Below are 20,525 nucleotides of genomic sequence, written 5' to 3'. Positions count from 1 at the left end.
ATTTGAAATAGCTCAACTGGAATTCCATCATCTCCACTAGCTTTGTTCATAGGCTGATGCTTCCTAAGGCCCACTTGACTTCACATTCCAGGATGTCCGGCTCTAGGTGAGTGTGAGTGATCACACCTTCGTGATTATCTGGGTCGTGAAGATCTTTTTTGTACAGTTCTTCTGTGTATTCTTGCCACTTATTCTTAATATCTTCTGCTTCTGTTAGGTCCATACCATTTCTGTTCTTTATTGAGCCCATCTTTGCATGAAATGTTCCCTTAGTATCTCTAATTTTCTTGAAGAGATCTCTAGTCTTTCCCAATCTACTGTTCTCTATTTCTTTGCACTGATCGCTGAGGAAGGCTTTCTTATCTCTCCTTGCTATTCTTTGGAACTCTGCATTCAAATGGATATATCTTTCCTTTTCTCCTTTGCTTTTTGCTTCTCTTCTTTTCACAGCTATTTGTAAGCCCTCCTCAGACAGCCATTTTGCTTTTTTGCATTTCTTTTTCTTGGGGATGGTCTTGCTCCCTGTCTCCTGCACAATGTCACAAACCTCCATCCATAGTTCATCAGGCACTCTGTCTATCAGATCTAGTCCCTTAAATCTATTTCTCACTTCCACTGTATAGTCCTAAGGGATTTGATTTAGGTCATACCTGAACGGTCTAGTGGTTTTCCCTACTTTCCTCAATTTAAGTCTGAACTTGGCAATAAGGAGTTCATGATCTGAGCCACAGTCAGCTCCCAGTCTTGTTTTTGCTGACTGTATAGAGCTTTTCCATCTTTGGCTGCAAATTACTACACAATAATTACTGCTGGCATTACTACACAATAATTTTAAACCATGTCCCATGATCATCTTCTGAAGACACCATCTAAGACACAGATGCAGAAAGTGGGAAGGGAGTTAAGAAGTGAGTGGCCTACAGTTGACTGAACCGTGAAGAATCACCACATGGGTATTAACTACTGTCCACCTTTCTGGGTGCTCACGGTGCTCAACATGCCTGTCACACAGCCCAGGGGCCACAGCCAGCAGCTGACGGGCAGGGAGCCCCACGCTGACTGCCCTCCGAGGCACAGAACTGAACGCAGGCCTGGCCATGCAGACTGAGAGCAGCCGAGAGGGGACACAGGGAGCACTGGCGGGTCCCCGGGGCTGCCCTCGGCCAAGTGACTGCAGACGACCTCCTGCAAAACCCAGCACCTGATGTTCCTGAGGCTGAGGAAGAGCAGGGGTGTGGGTCTGACTTTAAAAGCAGCACATCCTTGAGGAATCATCAGGGAGGATTTGGCTCCCCCTCAGTCTGCGGGGCTCACGTGGCAGGACTTAACACTTCATTTTGGGGTCTTTATGCTTTTCCCACCTAAATTCCCAGAAGGAACCTCTCTGGCAGACAGTAAGACACTGAGGTGAACAAGCTAGTCATCTCTGCCAAACATCATGTGTGGCTGTGGCTAAGCAAGGACGTTTCCTCAGAACCTGTCTTCTCTCCTTCAGCAAAGCCCAATCCTGCAGCCACCGCCAGAGGTTTCTGCACCAGTTCTGACTCACAGGATATCCTGACACAACCACACTGGGCACTCTGTCCCCAAACCCACCTCAGTTCAGTCGCTCAGTCGTGTCCGACTCTTTGCGACCCCATGGACCGCAGCATGCCAGGCCTCCCTGTCCATCACCAACTCCCGGAGCCTACCCAAACTCATGTCCATTGAGTCGGTGATGCCATCCAACCATCTCATCCTCTGTCATCCCCTTCTCCTTCCACCTTCAATCTTTCCCAGCATCAGGGTCTTTTCAAATGAGTCAGCTCTTTGCATCAAGTGGCCAAAGTACTGGAGTTTCAGCTTCAGCAACAGTCCTTCCAATGAATATTCAGGACTGCTTTCCTTTAGGATGGACTGGTTGGATCTCCTTGCAGTCCAAGAGACTCTCAAGAGTGTTCTCCAACACCACAGTTCAAAAGCATCAATTCTTCAGCACTCAGCTTTCTTTACAGTCCAACTCTCATATCCATACATGATTACTGGAAAAACCATAGCTTTGACTAAGATTGTTGGCAAAGTAATGTCTCTGCTTTTTAATATGCTGTCTAGGTTGGTCATAACTTTTCTTCCAAAGAGCAACCATCTTTTAATTTCATGGGTGCAGATACCATCTGCAGTGATTCTGGAGCCAAAAAAATAAAGTCTGACACTGCTTCCATTGTTTCCCCATCTACTTGCCATGAAGTGATGGGACCGAATGCCATGATCTTAGTTTTCTGAATGTTGAGCTTTAAGCCAACTTTTTCACTCTGCTCTTTCATTTTCATCAAGAAGCTCGTTAGTTCTTCACTTTCTGCCATAAGGGTGGTGTCATCTGCATATCTGAGGCTGTTGATGTTTCTCCTGGCAATCTTGATTCCAGCTTGTGATTCATCCAGCTCAGCATTTCTCATGATGTACTCTGCATACAGGTTAAAAAAACAGGGTGACAATATACAGCCTTGACGTACTCATTTCCTGATTTGGAACCAGTCTGTTGTTCCATGTCCAGTTCTAACTGTTGCTTCCTGACCTGCATATAGATTTCTCAGGAGGCAGGTCAGGTCATCTGGTATTCCCATCTCTCTCTCTTTTTTTAAATATATTAGCTATGTTTCTACCTCTGTTTTATTTTTTTTCCATTTATTTTTATTAGTTGGAGGCTAATTACTTTACAATATTGTAGGGGATTTTGCCACACATTGACACGAATCAGCCATGGATTTACATGTGTTCCCCATCCTGAACCCCCTTCCCACCTCCCTCCATCCCTCTGGGTCATCCCCCAGCCCCAAGCACTTGTCTCGTGCATCCAACCTGGACTGGCGATCGGTTTCACACTTGATAATATACATGTTTCGATGCTGTTCTCTCAGATCACCCCACCCTCGCCTTCTCCCATAGAGTCCATCTCCTCTTTAACAATTTCCCACAGTTTGTTGTGATACACACAGTCAAAGGCTTTGGCATAGTCAATAAAGCAGAAATAGATGTTTTTTCTGGAACTCTCTTGCTTTTTCGATGATCCAGCGGATGTTGGCAATTTGATCTCTGGTTCCTCTGCCTTTTCTAAATCCAGCTTGAACATCTGGAAGTTCACAGTTCACGTACTATTGAAGCCTGGCTTGGAGAATTTTGAGCATTACTTTGCTAGTGTGTGAGATGAATGCAACTGTGTGGTAGTTTGAACATTCTATGTCAGGACAGTAGTTTTGTCCCACATGTCCCCTGAAAGGAAACCTTCCATCCACACACACCCAGGATTCTCAGCAGGGTATGGAAGGTGCACTTCTGGAATCCCTCAGGCCCAACCCTGATGACAACCCACCTGGTTTCCAAAGTTCCCTGGAAAGATGGGGCAGTCCCTGGCACACTCTGCCTGAGGCAGGCTACATTTAATAGGATTCAATGCAAAATCCTGTAACCAAGCTAAAAAAATTAACTGCATCTAGTATGGGATGTAAGAAATATGACTCAGCAAGAATATTAAAACAAGCAAAACACTAAACACTTGGAGATGGATGACTGCAGGCCTCAGATACCGTGACGGGCCTAAGCGAACATATGCTGACTCCCATCAGAAACCAAGGTGGTGACCATCTCAACCTTCCCTGGTCACATCACGGTGGGTTCTCTGGGATACCACACTTTCCAAGGTGTAAAGAGAATGGGGTGGTTGGCGTGTTAGTTTTCTAGGGCTGCCATAACAAAGAGCCACAGGGACGAGCACAGAGGACTCCAAGAGCTGCTCTTTGGCTGCAGAGCTGTGGCGGAATGATGATTACGATCTTTCCAGGGCAGAACCAAGATGAATACAAACAAACAGGTGGAAAACAGATCTGCTTGAATCCCAGCCCTTACTGACACTCAGAGCTATTCAAACACTGAATGGGTGGCCTCAGACATGCTCCAGGCCAAGTCAGCGGCTCCTTGGAAGGTCTCAGCTTCTCGTGCAGGAGGTGGATGTCAGTGTCAAAGGATGGTTCAGAACCACACCGATGCCAAGTTCAGAGGCCCCAATAAAGTGGACATAAGACGTCACCCCTCCTGATGAACCCACAACCCTTGATTCACGAGAGGATGCCTGGAGTGGGCAGGGCTAAACGTGGCCATCAGGGCAACCAACACCAGCAGAATAAACTTACCCTGCTTAAGTCCTAACAGCAAAGGGAACATTGCTTCTCTCCTGGAACTAATGATAACCTGGAAAGAATCACATCTTTCTCACCAGCAGCTTTCCCAGCTGAGGTACTGGGTGAGCCAGAGCCTTACAAACTTGTCTCCAGAAATAAAGTCAGTGTTTTGGAAGGCAAGTTATCCAGGTTCTCAGATGTGAGATACCTGCCAACGTCACTCTCTGATTTCCAGACCAGACTCAGCTGCACAGACTAGTGTTCTCCCTTCCATCCCAACACTTTCTCCGCCCTCTTTGGAAGCATGGACATTCTCGGGGTTGGGGGTGGGAAAGGGTTGGCATGCAGAGGCTGTTGGCACACAGGGGCCCCAGTCCCTGTGGGGACAATGCTGGGAAGGGAACTGAGCATCTGGCCAGGGAACCGCAGATCCCGCCAGCCCAAGGGGCTGGCCACTTTTGCTCATCGCAAGCACCAAGGCATGTCAGCAAGGAACTGAAGTTAAGGAGGATGTCCTCACTCAGACTCGCCCGTCAGGACGGAAGGGGGCCCTTGCCAGTACTCAGAGCTGCGTGATGTCCACTGAGGTCAGGTCACAAAGTACCGCCCTGCCTCCCGAGCCACAGGCACAGCAAGACGGCACCGTCAGGGCAAACGCACCGTCCTACAAGCAAGGCAGGGCAGGGCTGTGTTGTGGCTTTCATGGGCCTTTTAGCTCCCATGGGCCTTGTCCTCTGTGAAAAAGGATTTAAAATTATATTTTACAACTGCCATGGCATAAATACATTAATATTATATATTAAAGCACTTTCTTGAGCTTACAAGTTTTTATTTTTTTCCCCTTCTGATTTTGAGAGAAACAAAAGCATGGTCAGCCCCTAAAATGTTATGGCCCTCAGCACTGGTCCTGCAGTGCTGCGGAGCCATCGGCCCGGGAGGTGGGGGGGAGGCAAGGAACAGATGCGGGACGCCTGAGTCCAGCTGTGACGGTGCTGAGCCTGAGGCGCGGAGGGCCCTCCGAACAGAAGCCACAGGAAGAGGAAGGTGTAAACCGGAGAAGGCCAGGGAGGGTCAGCATGTGGGGGTGAGCGGAGCTGAGCCAGGCTCCTGAGGTCACCACCACTTGGGGGCCTCCCATGGAGGAGGTGCTCATGGAGACCTGCAGGGGGAGGAGGGCAAGGAAACCGCCCGGGATGGGAGGGGTCGAGAAAGTGCAACAGCCTGGCTGGGAAGCAGGGGCGGCAGTGGGGCGGGCACAGCCGGCGGACACTGCTGACCCCTCCGTGGTCACGGTGCTCAAGGCAGAACTAGAACAGAAATCGGTTTCTAACCACACATTACTTATATATATATATATATATATATATATATATATATATATAATACTATATATAGATTATATATAAATATATATGCAGATTGTATAAATTTTTATTTACCTATATAACATATAAATCCAGCCTGACCGATGATTTCTACTTTCACACACACACACAGCTGCCCTCTCCTCACACAACTTATCTGATGCTTCTGGACAGACATACACACTCAAATTTAGATACACTTGATGCTTTTTCACTGTGTAATGCGTCATCACAAGCCTAGTGGTTCACACAGCACCCGCTTAAGCCTGGCTCTGCAGGGCATGGGTGAGATTCTGTTCAGGATACCACAGCCAGCGAGGTCTGCACGGTTCCCTGCCGGCATGAACTGGCGGAGGGGTCTCTCAGTCCCTAGAGGTCAGTGCCCTCCCCTCCTGGGCCCCTTCCAGCCTCAAAGCCGGCAGTGGAGACTCTGCCTTGAGTTGAATCCCTCCTGTGCTTCCAACCTCTTTGCCAGGAAGAGGCTGCTCCTTTAAAGGCTCGCTTCATTAGGTCAGGTCCACCTGGGATCATTTCCTTTTTAAAATCAATGGATTTAGGGCCACAGTTATATCCACAGAATCATATTCCCTCCACAGCAACACCCAGGTCAGCGTCTGAGTGAAGCACCGGGTGAGGCACTCCACTTGGGGGCAGGATCTGTGGGCACCTTCAAGTTCTGCCTCCACCCAACAGATGCGTGCCTATGACCCAAAGGGACCAAACACCATGGCTTATGAAGGGCACAACCCCCACCTCATTATTATTAATAAAAGCAGCAGAATGGTGGTGACATCAACTTTATTCTCTGGAAACAGATTGATTTCAACCTATAAGGATGCACATAAACCAGCAGAGACTCTGCCTACCCAAACACCCCACACTGTGAGGGCTTGGAGTGTTCAGTACTGCTGGGAACTGTGCTATGGTATAATCTTTCTGTGTGTGTGTGTAGATATGCTGACTATATTCTCAAATGGCTCTTTTTATATGTTGGAATTATAGATATTTTGAGATTTTTATGTTTTTGATGTTAAACACACAATCCAATCTAATCAAAAAAGACAAACTAAATATAATCATAGAAGAAGAAGCACCGCTCCCCATCAGAACTACCCAAGCATAGGCCCATGTGGAGCTCAAGTCTGTTTCTGAGAGAGTCCCCACCTCAATCAGTGCTTATTAACATGCTGTGCATTAAGATCACGCCTGGAGGTGACGACAGCCCCCACCTCCCCTGGAAACAACACACTTCTCCAGAAGCCATGATGCATGGTGATATCACAGGCCCATCTCAGATGACCTGGCTTTGTTTGTCCACACGGGCAAATCCGAACACTGGCAATTTCCCAGACTCCAGCCAGCCTCTTTCCAAGGAGTACTAAGCTGCTCCATCAGGAGGAGCGGGGAGGTGCGGGGTCAGACATCTTCCTGTTCCCATTAGGAAATGAGGAAGAACAATGAACCTGAAAACCGGCATCAATGTGAGTCCACGGAGGCTCCTCAACTGCAGCACTCACTACTATAGGACAGTGAGTTTAAAGTGAGTTCAAAACAGGACTGCTATTTAAATAAGCAACAAAAATAGTGATGTCAAAAGTCTCCGCCGAGGGCAGGGTTTTCAATGAACTGTCCACTGGGCAGTCAAAAAGCCACAAAAGGACTCAACCTGCCTGACAAGTGTCACGGGGTCAGCTGGGTCCAGCTCTCGCTGGCCTGAGTTTGCTCTGGCTGAGTTTGCCCTTAGCTGGTCTGAGGTGTGAGCCTGTGTCTCTGAGTGGGATGAATGAAAAAAGTCACAACCGTCCATGGGTTCTTATACCCACCACATGCCATTGCTGTGACTGGGGAAGACAGGCAACGGACTGTGTGCAAACGTGAGGGCCTCCCTTAAAGAGTCTTGTCAGACCCCGAGGAAGGCAGCAGTGGGCACCACATCCCCCACAACTGCGCTGGGGGCTCCCACAAGACAGTGCCCGGGACACAGCACGCATCCAGATGTCTAACTGCTGCCTCTTCGGCTTTCCATAAAGCTCCCGCTCCCCATCCACATATGCGGAGAGCATCATTACACTAGAACAGCTCCTCCTGCAGGGAGAGGCACACGGCAGCTTCCATCATCGTGCAAAATGGAATCTGCAGTAGAGACTTTCACTATCTGAGCTATAGCTTGTTTGGCAAATGTCTTTACAACAGAGAAATGTATTTTTCAGTTGCCAAGCTTTTCACTTTTCCTAAAAAATTAAGTTTTTCTGGCTCCTATGATTGTTAACTTTTTCATATACACATTTAGAAAGAGAGGGAAGAAAATTAATACATGGTATTACATTTTGTCCCATATTATCACTGCTACTGTGTATTTTTTATAACACGTTAACACATATGTGTTATTTACAATAATGTTATTTTTATAATAATGTGTTATTTATAACACAGTATTAACACATGTGTATTTTTTATAACACATGTCATAACAAAGAATCTCAAGAAACATGGATTACAGTGGTAACACCCTGGGAGATGCCTGCACCACATGTCTGGCTATCTTAGCCCTACTTCTGAAATGCCCCAAGACCTCATGAGACAGGACCTAGTTCAGCACTACTTTTCCCAAAAGAACACTGGTTAGAGCTGTGATCACTGATGGTCTCAAGGGTCATGAAGATGCACCGGCTGAAAATTCCACTAAGCTGTCACTGGGCTTTGCTGGTCTTGACCACTGGTCCTACTTCTCCTACAGAACTGAAGAGCACTGGGCTACTCCACTGCTGGTGGGGGGCATATCTGGGGATGGGGGGGTCAAGCGTTAGGGACTGTAACCCTTTGCTTAGACTTTTTATTCATTAGTGATGCAGAGCAGGTGGAGGGTGCAATCTCAGAAATGAGGAGAGTACAAGAATGCAGCATTAGCAAAGCTGGAAAACACACAGAATGGGAACCTGGAGATGGGTAGGGCTGTCACCTGTGGAGGGATGGCCACACATGAAACCATCAAGTTTAAAGGGTGCTCACTCACCACAAGAGGAATGGAGTCTGTCCAGGAGACTGGGGAGGGCACAGCCCTGGATTCAAGAGGCAAAGGGCAAAGGCTCTGCCCATTTACTGGCTTGTGTGATCTGGGGAGAGTTAATTACTCTGAGCCTTGGTTTCTTCATTTATAAAAATAATAATACTCTGTGTACCTTGCAAGGCTATTCTTGTTATGTGCAAGTTGCATACACAGAAATGATCTTTTTTATGGCAAAGCTTCATTATCCGTGCTGTAACCTCTAGACACACATGGCTATTTTAATTTAAATTCACTAAGAATTAAGAAAGATGAAGAATCCAATTCCTCAGTCACAGTAGTTAAGCACTCAAGTCTACATGAAAACAGGGGCTGCCAGGGTGGAGCAACAGACACAGGGCGTTTCATCATCATGCAAAGTTCTACTAGACATGCTGACTCACACCCACTTTGGCTCATCAGCCTGGTTTTCAAGCAAAATCTCTATGACATCACTTTACTGACAGCTTTCACTATCAGTGTTTTCTCACGTTACCTTTCACCATGGCCACAGCCAAGAAGGCCTCACCTGCCGAGACTGTTCTCTGCCCCGTCTTCTCTGGCTGCACCTGCAGCACTACACACCCTTCCAAGAAGTTTGCTTCTGTTTTATCCCAAAGCTCAGCTAATAGGTGATTCTGACTTTCCAAATGATGGATTGAGGAGAAACTCTAATTCGAAAAGATCCACACATCCCAATGTTCACAGCAGCACTATTTACAGCAGCCAAGACAAGGAAGCAACCTGACTACCCACTGATGGATGAATGGATGACGTGGCACACATATACGATGGAATATTGCCCAGCCATAAAAAAGAATGAAACAAGGCCATCTGCAGCAACACGGATGGGCCAGAGGTCACCATACTAAGTGAAGTCAGTCAGAAAAAGACAGGCATCACTCCCACATGGAATCTAAAAATTTGATGCAAATGAACTTATTTACAAATCAGAAACAGACTGACAGACATAAACTTATGGTCACCAAAGGTGGGGAGGATAAATTAGGAATTTGGGATTAACAGATACACACTACTATATATAAAATAGATAAACAACAAGGACCTACTGCACAGCACAGGGAACTATACTCAGTATCTTATAATAAACCATAACTGAAAAGAATATGAAAAAGAATATATGCATATATTTAAATGAATCACTCTGCTGTTTACCTGAAACTAACACAACTTTGCAAATCAACTCCGTATCAGTAAAACAACAATAGACTGAAGAAGGCTCTTTGTACCCTTCTGAATATAGTTCCTTGGGGAGAGTACCAGGGTGTAATCTGATCCAGTTAGTGTCTGATTCACTTACATGGCACTTAATAAATTCTTTCTTGTCTCTGCTTCCCTACATAGTAAGGAGGGCTGGGCAAACTAACCCATTCCACACTGAGGAAATATTAGTGCTAAGCCATGTGCTCCTGGACACTGAGTTCTGTGACAGATGTACTGTGCCCTAGCCAGTTCCATCCTGGGACGTAACCACATCTCACCTACACCAGATTGAAACTGGCATCCCAGCCACTGCACAGTTAAACAGATGGGTAAATGTCCCGCCCAGTTTCTGACTCCACAAACAAACTTCACCTTAGTTAATTTCATTCTGAGCCTCATTTTCCAAGTTAGTTTTAGGTCAGGAGTAACTCACTAGTACATAAAAATATTAGAAGTTATATAAGAAAAAAAAAAACCTTCAGTACAAATTCCTCAAATTCTTTCAACATGAAAAGTCAGTCTTAAAACAAGGGCAATCAGTCATAACTGGTGTTAGAACATCAATCACCAACAATGAAGCTGGGTAAGAAATGGACAGCTTGTGCGTAAACTTGGGGTCCCAATCTCTGGGCCACAGACCAGTACCTCCTGTCAGATCAGTGGTGGCATTAGATTAGAAATAAAGTGCATAATAAATGTAATGCACTTGAATCATCCTGAAACCATTCCCCCCCCACCCCTGGTTCCGGGAAAAAATCATCTTCCATGAAATCAGTCCCTGGTACCAAAAAGGTTGGGGACCCCTGGGCTAAAAGAGAAGAGTTCTCTCCCTGGGGACAGATCATGGCTCAGTGGTCTGGAGGGTGAGATCCAGGGTTGGGAAGGTGGGGTTTAAATTCCAGGTCTGCCCCTTGAGGCTGAGACTTCGGACCAGGCAGCAAATCTCTCCGGACCCCGGTTTCTCACCATGAAATAGGGGCAGGTGGTTATGAAAATCAGGGATGCATGTAGTGTTCCTGAGTGTGGGGCCTGGCTGAAGGCGAACACTCCATGTATACAAACTGCAGAAGCAGCTCATAAACCATGGCTTAGACTGAAGGGAGGAGGAGCCTCCAGAGCTGCCAGTCCAGCCACACAAGGCGTGGGGCCCCTCACGGATACTCCCAGGGGCCCCTGGACACACCTGGTGCTGAGTACGGGGCAGGCGGCAGGTCCACTGGCCTGAGGTCTCTGTTTTGATTTCTGGCTTCTGATGTTTACTCCTCTGGGGCAGGTGCACACAATGAGCGAGAGACCATTTTTGTCCTTCAGAATGGTTCTACCCGACTCGGTACCCTACACCCAACCCTCCAGAGACTGGCCATTCTCTGCAAGCACAGCACTGTCCCCTAATAAAGCTCCACGTGGGGCCCCAAGCTCAGCCACACCCACCTCTGCCCGGGGCCCTCCCTCTCACCGCCTCCCTTGAAAGGGACCAGGGGTGTCAACTGTCGATGCAGGAAGCCTAGTTCAACACATTCAAATGGAGAACTCATATCAGTTTTTGTCTTTTTTAATTAGGAGACTCTCTTCTTCCCACCCCTGCCGAGTCTCAGGGCTAAACAAATCCCCAAAGGTCAGCACAGCATTAACTACACGGGGGGGCTGATTCTTCCCACTGTGTTCTCAACCTTTTTGACACTACAGACAGAACAACAGTCTCTAGGGAGACGGTCTCCTTTCGTGCCCACAGAAGGGTCACAAGGCTTCCAAGATGAGTGACCTGTGTCCCAGACCGAGGACCCCAGCCACCTGTTGACATGGCTCCCCTGAACTGGATATGCACCCTTCTGTATAAACCTCTCCTTTCATCCTCACTCAGCTCACTGGGACTGCAGACGAAGGCACACGTGGGGGCCTGCTGGGCCAGGCAGCTCCCAGCAGGCCTGTGACACCAAGACACTCTCTGCAGTGCCCCACACGCCTCGGATCTGAAAATGGCAGCAGTTTTGCAAAAAGAAGGCATCAGCTGCAGTCTCAGAGCACAGAACACTTGTGCCTAGAGAGCAAGACCATCTCAGGATTATTGTCAGAGCCTCATCGCATGCTTGTTCCACTGCTGTCAAAACATGGAGTCACACAGCCTAAAGCTCCTCCGTGGAATCTGTGACAAGTACCCCAGGGTGTGGGCGCCCCCAAGGATGAAGGGCCTCCACCAGCCTTGAGCGTTGTTCACTGTGGACAGAAACACACTGTGGGTCAGCTTGTTTTCCTGAAATGGACACTTCGAAGGCATGGAAATCCTCTTTATGGGTGTCAGAGACATTGGCCGTGTTTCAGATGCTGCATTCACACACCTGGGCCCCCAGCGGGGTTGCGGGGTGCCTCCTCCTCCCCCTCTGAGGGGCTCCTGGGAACAGTGCCCACAGCATAGGGAGCCAGCCAGCACCTGAGCTCACATTCCTGCCCCTGCCTCTCAGCCTTGCGATTTGGGATGAAAGACTCAGTCTCTTAGATGTTCTCAGGTGTAAACAAGGACAGAAAGATACTGGTCAAGGCTGCATGCTGCTCGGAGGCCATGCTCAGGGCTGTCCTGCAGTGAGTAACCCTGGCTCCTGCCTGTCCCTTCAGTGTCTGCCCTCGTGGTCTGCCCTCCCATTAGGGCACCACATGCCCTGGTCTCTGCACCCCAGGAGCCTTTCTTAGCCCCACAGCTGCCCTCCAACAGCATCACACCCCTGCAGGACTGCATCATTCACACTGTACTTAGGAATGTTTTTATAACTGATATTTTAAGTATAGCTGAATTAGAATGTTGTGTTAACTTCTACAGTAGAGCAAAGTCACTCAGTCACACACACACACACGTCCTTTTCCATTACAGTTTATCGCAGGATACTGAATATAGTTTTCTGCGCTATACAGCAGGACCTTGCTGTTTATCCATCCTATAACAGTTTGCACCAGATCATCACAAACTCCCAGTCTTGCCCTTCCCTACCCTTCTCCCCCTGGCAACCACAAGTCTGCCTCTGTGCTGCGAGTCCATTTCTGTTTCATAGATAAGCTTATTTGTAACATATTTTAGATTCCACATGGAAGCAATATCATATATTTGCTTTTTCTGTCTGGCTTACTTCACACAGTATGGTCATCTCTAGGTCCATCCATGTCACTGCAAATGGCATTGTTTCATACTTTTTTCTAGCTGCATAGTATTCCATTGCCTTTATCCCTCAAGAATATTTTTCATCTTCTGCCTCTCCTATGAGAGAGGCCATGAGGGTTCCATTCACCTCCAGGCCTTCAGTGTCCAGCACAACACTAATTCCATGAAGTGTGGTTAGAAAACAATCTGCACATAGGTTTTCCTGTCTATATTGTAAGCTTTTTGATAACAGGGATATCTTTGACTTCAGAAGAGAAAAAAAAAAAAAAAAGCTGGCAAACCCCTTAGGCTCTAGAGAGCAAAGTTCAAGAAGCCGTCATGGTCCCTGCCCTCCGTGAGTTCAGAATCCAGGAGAGCTGAGACACACAGAGGCTGTGTGAGTCAGTGGCTAGCAGAAATCCCTCTGCAGTGGAAATGACAGGATGGAGACAAAGATATATGGAGAGAGTCCTATCCATCTATATAGAGATATAGGTATTTATTTCAAGAAACTGATTGTTTGATCACAGAGGTTTGTTAAGTCCAAAATCTCAGGACAGCCTGGCAGGCTGGAGGCCCAGGTTATAGTTGCAGTTCACATCCAAGGCTGTCTTGCTGGAAAAATCTCCTCTCCTTTCTAGTGAAGCCTTCAACTGATTGGATGAGGCCCACCCACATTATGGAGGGCAATCTGCTTTACTCAAAGTCTACTGATTTAAATGTTAATCTCATCTAAAAATACCTCCACTGGGACATCCAGAATAGTGTTTGACCAACTATCTGGGTACTCTGACCCAGCCATATTGGCACAAAATTACCCATCACACCCTCTGAGCCCTGCCCATGCCAGAAGGGAAAACCAGAAAGGCCAGGTTGGGAAGGAGGAGGAGAGGAACAGGCACTCATGGGCATCCTGAGACACCAGTGCTGTCTGATGCAGAGTTCCTGGGAATGCTACAGGTGACCAAAAGCACTTCTCGGGCATGGAATGCGGGTGATAGCGCTGGGACTGGGGCCAAGTACATACACTGTCCCGGCCACTCACCCGTTGCTAGGAGTCCCACAGGCACGGCAGACAGAGCAGCCTGACTGGGGGAGTGTGACCAGTGCTGAACACTGAACCAGACCATGGTGCCAGGTGACCCCTCCCCCGAGCTGCAGCAGCATCCACGGTGCATCTGGAAGGTGCTTTGCTTACAGGGAGTTCACTCTGTCTGTGCGACAGAGTATCGTTGCCTTACTAAGAGAGGTGCTCCCAGCTGCTCTGGATGATGATGAAGTTCTGGAAATGGATGGTGGTGATGGCGGCACAACACAGTGAGTGTACTTAATGTCACTTAATGGTCAACTTTATGTTATGTTTATTTTATCACAGTAAAAAAAAAGATATGTTCCTTCAGAATAGGCCCACATACACCATACAAATTTCACCCTCCCCACTCATGTGACAACTTGCCAGATTATCAGAAACCCAAGGGCCCACTCCTACAGGCAGTGGTCTCCTTCACAGGGCGAGTGGGTGGCCTCCTGTGGCTGGTCCTCAACACTGGGCACTGCAGGCTGGCACTGTCACATGCTGATCTATTTTCCAGTGTTTGGGGCACAGAAAGACACCAAGAGAGATATCTTGGAGCCAAGCACTTTATAGTGAGCAGGCCTTCAGCGCAGGTCTACAAATGTCAGGTGGGGGAGCAGGCCTACCACGAGTCAGACCCCACGTGCAAGGCTTCTGGAAGGAGGGCTGGAGGGGAGATCTGAGGATGGATGAGGCAGCATCACCTTACCTAGTGGGGCAGCATCTCCATGAGGGTCTCAGTTTGTCTCTGAAGTGACCTCACCTTCTCTGATGCCTTCTTTCTCCTGGGAACTTTTTACTCCCTGCCTCTTGCACTCCCAGAAGTGAAAGGTATTAAGTTGTTAATTTTCAGGATAATGTAGTTCATTTCATCTCTTCTTCCACACACCTTCCTACAGTCTCTTCATGAGTTATATCACATAGGACTTTTAACCACTTTCATATGATTCCCTTTCAAATGAACTCAAGGGCAGCAGACATATAAGGTACTGAAAACACTGGGGTTCTTCTTGGCACCCTCCCTTTCAGCAGCACCGTCTGGCTAGCTGTTCACTTCCCTCCTTACACAGGTGCCCTGTGGGCACGTACTCACTCATCTGAGGGTCGGAGCTCCTGGTCAGCTCTCCCGCTGACTTTTACTGGGACCACTTGAGAAATCACTGACCAATTTGGAATACTTTCCTCACTTAACCCTTGGCCTGGAATCTTTCAAGTGGAGCTAATCACTTGGACTTACCTCAAAAGCACGCAGTCCAGCCAGCACACCTTTCAGTCTTGGCTGAATGGCACCATAAAGCCGAAGCCAGGCCTTGGTCTCCCCAGAAATACACCAGTAAACCCCCATCCCTTCCAGGTATCAGCTGAGTCCATGACAGGTAAAAATAAGAAAGTTATCTGGTCAGCTTTGCAGGCCCTAACTGGCAGGCCCCAGGTTAGTTCTGTTACTGTGTAACAACCAACCACATTGATCAGGGGCATGTGATACACTGTTGCAGGTGGTTTCCCAACTCTGTGATCCAGCCTGAACATCTGCTCATGGTCAGCACAGAGAGGCCAGAGGAGAACCACACACCCTCTTTCTGGCCCCTTCACGTACCACGTCTGCTGCATCCCATCAGCCAGGCTCAATCTGCTACCAGTAAGAGGACAGCAGGGAGCAGAGGGACATTTGGGCCGCAGGCTGACCACAGTCTCTTCAGGTTTAGCCGTTTGGATTCTCCAGTGGATAAAATCATTTAGAATAATTTATTTAACACATTAAAATGAAGAAAACATGCTTGCATACATTACCCCATACACAATGATAAAAAAGATAAGAATCACAGAACTCTGCATTGGAAGGGGCCTCACCAATTAAGTTACCCCATCCCTTCACTCTACAGATAAGGACACTGGTATCCAGGGCAACTGGGAGTCAGCTCAGTTCACGCAGAAAGCCACAGAGCTGGGCCTCAGGACCTAGGAGGAGCCCCTGGACAGAGCAGCACTAAGCCATCTCATCTGGGAAACGCAGGGGGTCTAAGAACAGAGGAGATGCAAGTATTAAGGCTCAGAGGGGAGGAGGAACCCCCTGCCCTTTGCACCATGGCTGGATCTTCCCAGACTACTGCCTAACCAGAATTAGGGCCTGGGGAACCAAGACAAGGGTCAGGATGCTAAAAAGACCACTGTCCCCAGGCCATATGGGTCCTCTGCAAGCAGAGGTGTCCCTCGTAGCTTTGCTGCCACCACAGGCACCTTCATCTGGACCAGGGAAGTGGGGAGGCCAAGAAAGTCCTCATTCCACCTGCCACGAGGCAGGCGGAACCAAGGGTACCTGCGCAAATGGGGCTTCCTGTTGCCTCGGCCATAGTGGAGGCAAGACCAAGAATAGGAGTGGCCAGCTTCAATTCTGGCTTCTAAATTCAAACCCTCAAGCTACACAAGGCCTCCTAGAACCAGAGAGTTTTAGAAATAAAAGGAAACTTCAAGGTACCTATCCAAACTTTTACTTGATAGATGGGGATTTTATAGATTTCATAGAAACTAGAAGGAAAATGTACACACAGAGAGGAGACCTGTGGCCTTGCAGGGATTGGTCCTGAGGCCTCGCCACTCATTAAATTTACAGTAAAAAGGAAATGGCGCCAGAGGCACACAGAACCCACAGGTGAACATTCCATCAAAAGCCACACAGGCAGACTCCTAAGAAGGCAGAGCCATGATTTCACTGTCTGGCCCGATGCTGCAGGCAACAGCACTCAGTAAGAATTTATTCAAAGAATGACTGAAGGTCATACATACAGTGAAATGGACTCCCCGATCCCCAGAGCAGTGTCACCACAAAGGATACTACAGAGTCGGCAGGTGCTGTGTGGGAACAGAGGGCCCAGGCGGTACATCCAGAGTGGTTTCTGCTCTGGGGTGGGTCCCTGTGACAACAGTCTGCAGCCTGTAGGTGAGGCCAGCTGGAGACCCCAGGCCCAGCCCCAGCGGAGGCCCTGAAGCCGGAGGGGAAGGCAGGCGGCTGCGGGGCACGTGCAGAGGAGACGCTCAGCTTAACCTTCCTGTGACTCCTTTGCTGTGGGGGCGGGAGGCATGCCAACCCTCATGCCTTGCGCCTGGCGCTGCAGCCTGGCAGGGCAGTGAGGCGGGGTCTGCTTGCCAGCCCCACTTCCTCCTGTGTGCTCTGTACCCTGCCTGCTCCAGGAGCTCAACGTCTGACGCTGTTCCTGCGGCAGAGCTTGGCCACCTCTTCCAAAACAGAAGAGCAGAGCAGGGGAAGGCGGCAGGACTGGCTCAGAGAACGGAGCTCCTGACACCACTGGCAGCCTTGAGGAGGTGTCCTCGGGACTGGAAGGGAGGACAGAGACTCGGCGGGGGTTGGGGGCCTTTCTGGGACATTACATGGGGTGCTCTCAAGAGTCACGGCAGCCACCTCTGTGCCCACTGTTCTGGTGGAGCCGCTGGTTTACAGTGCAGGTACTGAGCCCCGATCTGTGTTCACAGCTGTTATTTGATCAGAGGGGCTGGGGCGGGCATTCAGGGGGCAGTGCCAGCCACCCCGTTTCCCTACAAGGAGGAGAGCAGCCCACCCAGCCTCAGCTGCAGCATCCAGTGACGTGCAGTGAACAGGGCAAGTAAGCAAGTCCACTGGTTACCAAGTCCTCCCTGCCCTCCGGGGCCGGCCCAGGGCTCACCTGGATGATGAAGCCGGTGGAAGAGCACTGCCGGACCCAGAGGCTAAATTTCCGCTTTTTCCTCTTCCGCAGCTCCCTCTCTGTGCACGTGGCAATGAACACGGGGTCCTCGTCAATCAGGGGTTCATGTAGCACCTGCCAGGAAAGGCAAAGCAGAGATGCAGGAAGGCAGCATGAGCTCAGGGGGTCACCGGATCTGGGCTCAAATCGAGTCTTTGCCTTTGATCAGCCGTGCGACCTTGGCTAAGGTACTTTATTTCTCTGATCCTGAGTGTCCCTGAGTCTCCTCACTTGTCTACACCAGTGTTTGGGGGAGGATTAAGTAAGAAACTATACGCAAAGCACTTAGCAAGTATTTATAAATAGAAACTGTGATGATACTTAGTTATTGGCATGATAAGTTACTCAGTCCAAACTCTCACTTGGGACAGGGACCTCCCAGCTAAACATGCCTGCGGAGGGCAGCTACTTCCTTTCAAGGAAGTACTTTCCTTTCCACAGATGGACGTTCCAATCGCTCTCTGACTCAAAGCTGATCTACATCTAACCTAAACGTACTGAACTGACTTCTCCCCTGTGAGAAATGGAGACAAACGCATGATTTCTTTAGGTTTTCTGAACAGCTCTCATGTGAGCCCCTGACCTTCTTTTTCCCAGGTCAAACATTCTCTTTTTAAAAACCATTCCCGAGATGACCCAGCTCCCTCGTTGCCATGGCCCAGCCTCTGGCTCTCCCCCAGGTCATCGTGTCTTTTCTGACACGGGACTCCCCAGGCAATTTTTAAACTCACTTCACCTCTTCCTGCTTTTTGATGGCATGATAATAGGACTTTTTTTTTTCAATTATAAGACAATGAAGCAAAAAGAAATGGCACAATGAAAACAGGTTCCAGAGGTGTTTCAAGTTCTGTTTTTGCAAACTAAAGCTTTGGGGAGGACCTTTGGGTAAATTTTAGGAACCTGCTACACTTCCCTTCCAGTCCAATTTCAAGCGTACTTACAAGCTGGTACGTATGTGTGTGGGTCACTGAAATGTATTGACAGAATGCTAGAATCACTATGATTCCAAGAACTCTTCACAACTCTCTGGATCAGGGGCTGGCAAACTGCAGCCCAGCCCACTCCCTGCTGTAAATCAAGGTGTACTGGAACCCACCATGCCCTTCACTGATGTACTGTCAGTAGCTGCTTTCAGGCTACAAGGTCCCAACACAGACCACATGGCCCTCCAAGTCTACAACACCTGGCCACTGTGTGCCAATGCCACTCTCCATCAGGGCTTTTCAACTTGAATGAACAAACCAGTCACCTGGGAATCTTACTGAAATGTGGCTTCTGTTTCAGTAAGTTTGGGGCAAAGCCTGAGTTCCTGCCTTTCCAACAAGCTCCCAGGTGATGTCAGAACATGGCCCGATGAGGGCAGGACAGAGATTAACACGGACCAACTGTGACATGGGCAGTAGCCTTCCATTCTCCTGTTAATGTTCACTCGAATCCCACTTGAGAAATGACTGCCCTGCAGTGCTGGGTCTCAGGCATGCACACCAGCCCCTGCAGTTTTCTGTTGTTGGAAGCAGGAGCCCTTAACAAGGCCTGCCTTGCCTTCTACTCATGAAGGGGAGGCTGGAGAAGCTGACCCACGCCCAGCTCCACACGGCTCATCACATATTCAAAGCCCATTTGGAATCCACTCTAGAAGGATGGCCGCATCCCACACATGGACTGGGGGAGCAGTAGATGGAGCAGAGTGGGGAAGATGCGGTCCTCTCCCGGATCTTCAGAAAGCCAGTGTCCTCTATCCCACCTGCACTTACCACAGCACAGAATCTGTTCAAATTTATATTTCATTAGACGTTTCACCAAAGCAAGAGGGTCAGCAGTAGCTCCTGGCCTCCATGGCTTCTCTTTCCCACCCTCCTTGAGGGAATGTGGAGCCGTCACAGTCAGGGCAGGGCGCTCTACAGAGTTCCAAACACTGCCTCCTCCTCACCAGGCTGCAGGGGCCGCCACCGCCTCACCCAGCGCTGTGTCTGAGGCCCTCCTCGGGTGACGCGCTCGGGCGAGGGGCAGGCGTTGTGCAGGGGAGCCAGGGCAGTCGTGTTCTTTCACAAGCCCTCCCCAGATCCTCCTCCAACTAACCTGCCCCCAGGCATGAGAAGATGCATTCAGTCTGCCCATTCAGTATGTGTATGAATACTCGTGCGTGGGCACATACCACAGCTTGGGTTACAGGTCGATCCTGGGGACCCTCTGAAGACTTTGTAAACTCACCCAAAGGGTCACATTTGCTGGAATGAAAAGGAGACTGCAGGGCAGAGGGTGTGTGAGGGTGCTGTGTGCTGAGGTGGGGTGTGTGTACAGTGGGGATGCAGAGCCACTCCTGGGACTCGGGAACACAGCAGCCACATGTCTGGTGGGGATGGAACAGGGGCTGTTCCCACTGGTCTCACAGGCAGAGTGAAGTCCCGTCAACAGAGCCCCGAGGCCTCAGGGGAGGTGGGTGGTGACTCGCAAACACACCTTCTTGAATGGAATGTCTCAGAGCCAACTGGAAAGCCAGGAAAGCTTGAAAGTTTCCTGTTTCACTTAACAAAGAGGTACGTGATGCTGATGGTTATGTGTGTAAGAATGAGGTGGCCTTCACGGCAGAGGCTGAGCGTGTGCCCAGAGCCACCACCTCGACAGCCCAGGTGGGCAGGACCCCAGCTCACAGGAAGGCCTGAGGGTGCTCCACACACTGCACGCATACTTTCTGGCCTCATCCCCTTTATCTGATCCCATTCCGGCCTCCTGACAGAGCTGGCTCAACGGGGGCCCAGAGTTGGGAGGAAGAGGAAATTCCAGGTTGTCATCAGCAC

At 49.1% G+C, this 20,525-nt stretch overlaps 1 protein-coding gene across 1 annotated transcript in view; it reads right to left on the bottom strand.

Moving 5' to 3' along the window:
* The window catches only part of PGBD5 (piggyBac transposable element derived 5), a 96,622-nt gene that overhangs the window by 18,990 nt on the left and 57,107 nt on the right, over positions 1-20,525 (bottom strand). The window contains exon 3 of the mRNA XM_070464087.1: positions 17,668-17,802. Within this exon, the coding sequence (XP_070320188.1) occupies positions 17,668-17,802 (135 nt within the window). The remainder of the gene's footprint in view (positions 1-17,667; positions 17,803-20,525) is intronic.

Source organism: Odocoileus virginianus, unplaced genomic scaffold (genome assembly GCF_023699985.2).
Source record: "Odocoileus virginianus isolate 20LAN1187 ecotype Illinois unplaced genomic scaffold, Ovbor_1.2 Unplaced_Contig_14, whole genome shotgun sequence".
Taxonomy (NCBI): domain Eukaryota; kingdom Metazoa; phylum Chordata; class Mammalia; order Artiodactyla; family Cervidae; genus Odocoileus; species Odocoileus virginianus.
This window is presented reverse-complemented; position numbering and strand designations above follow the sequence as displayed.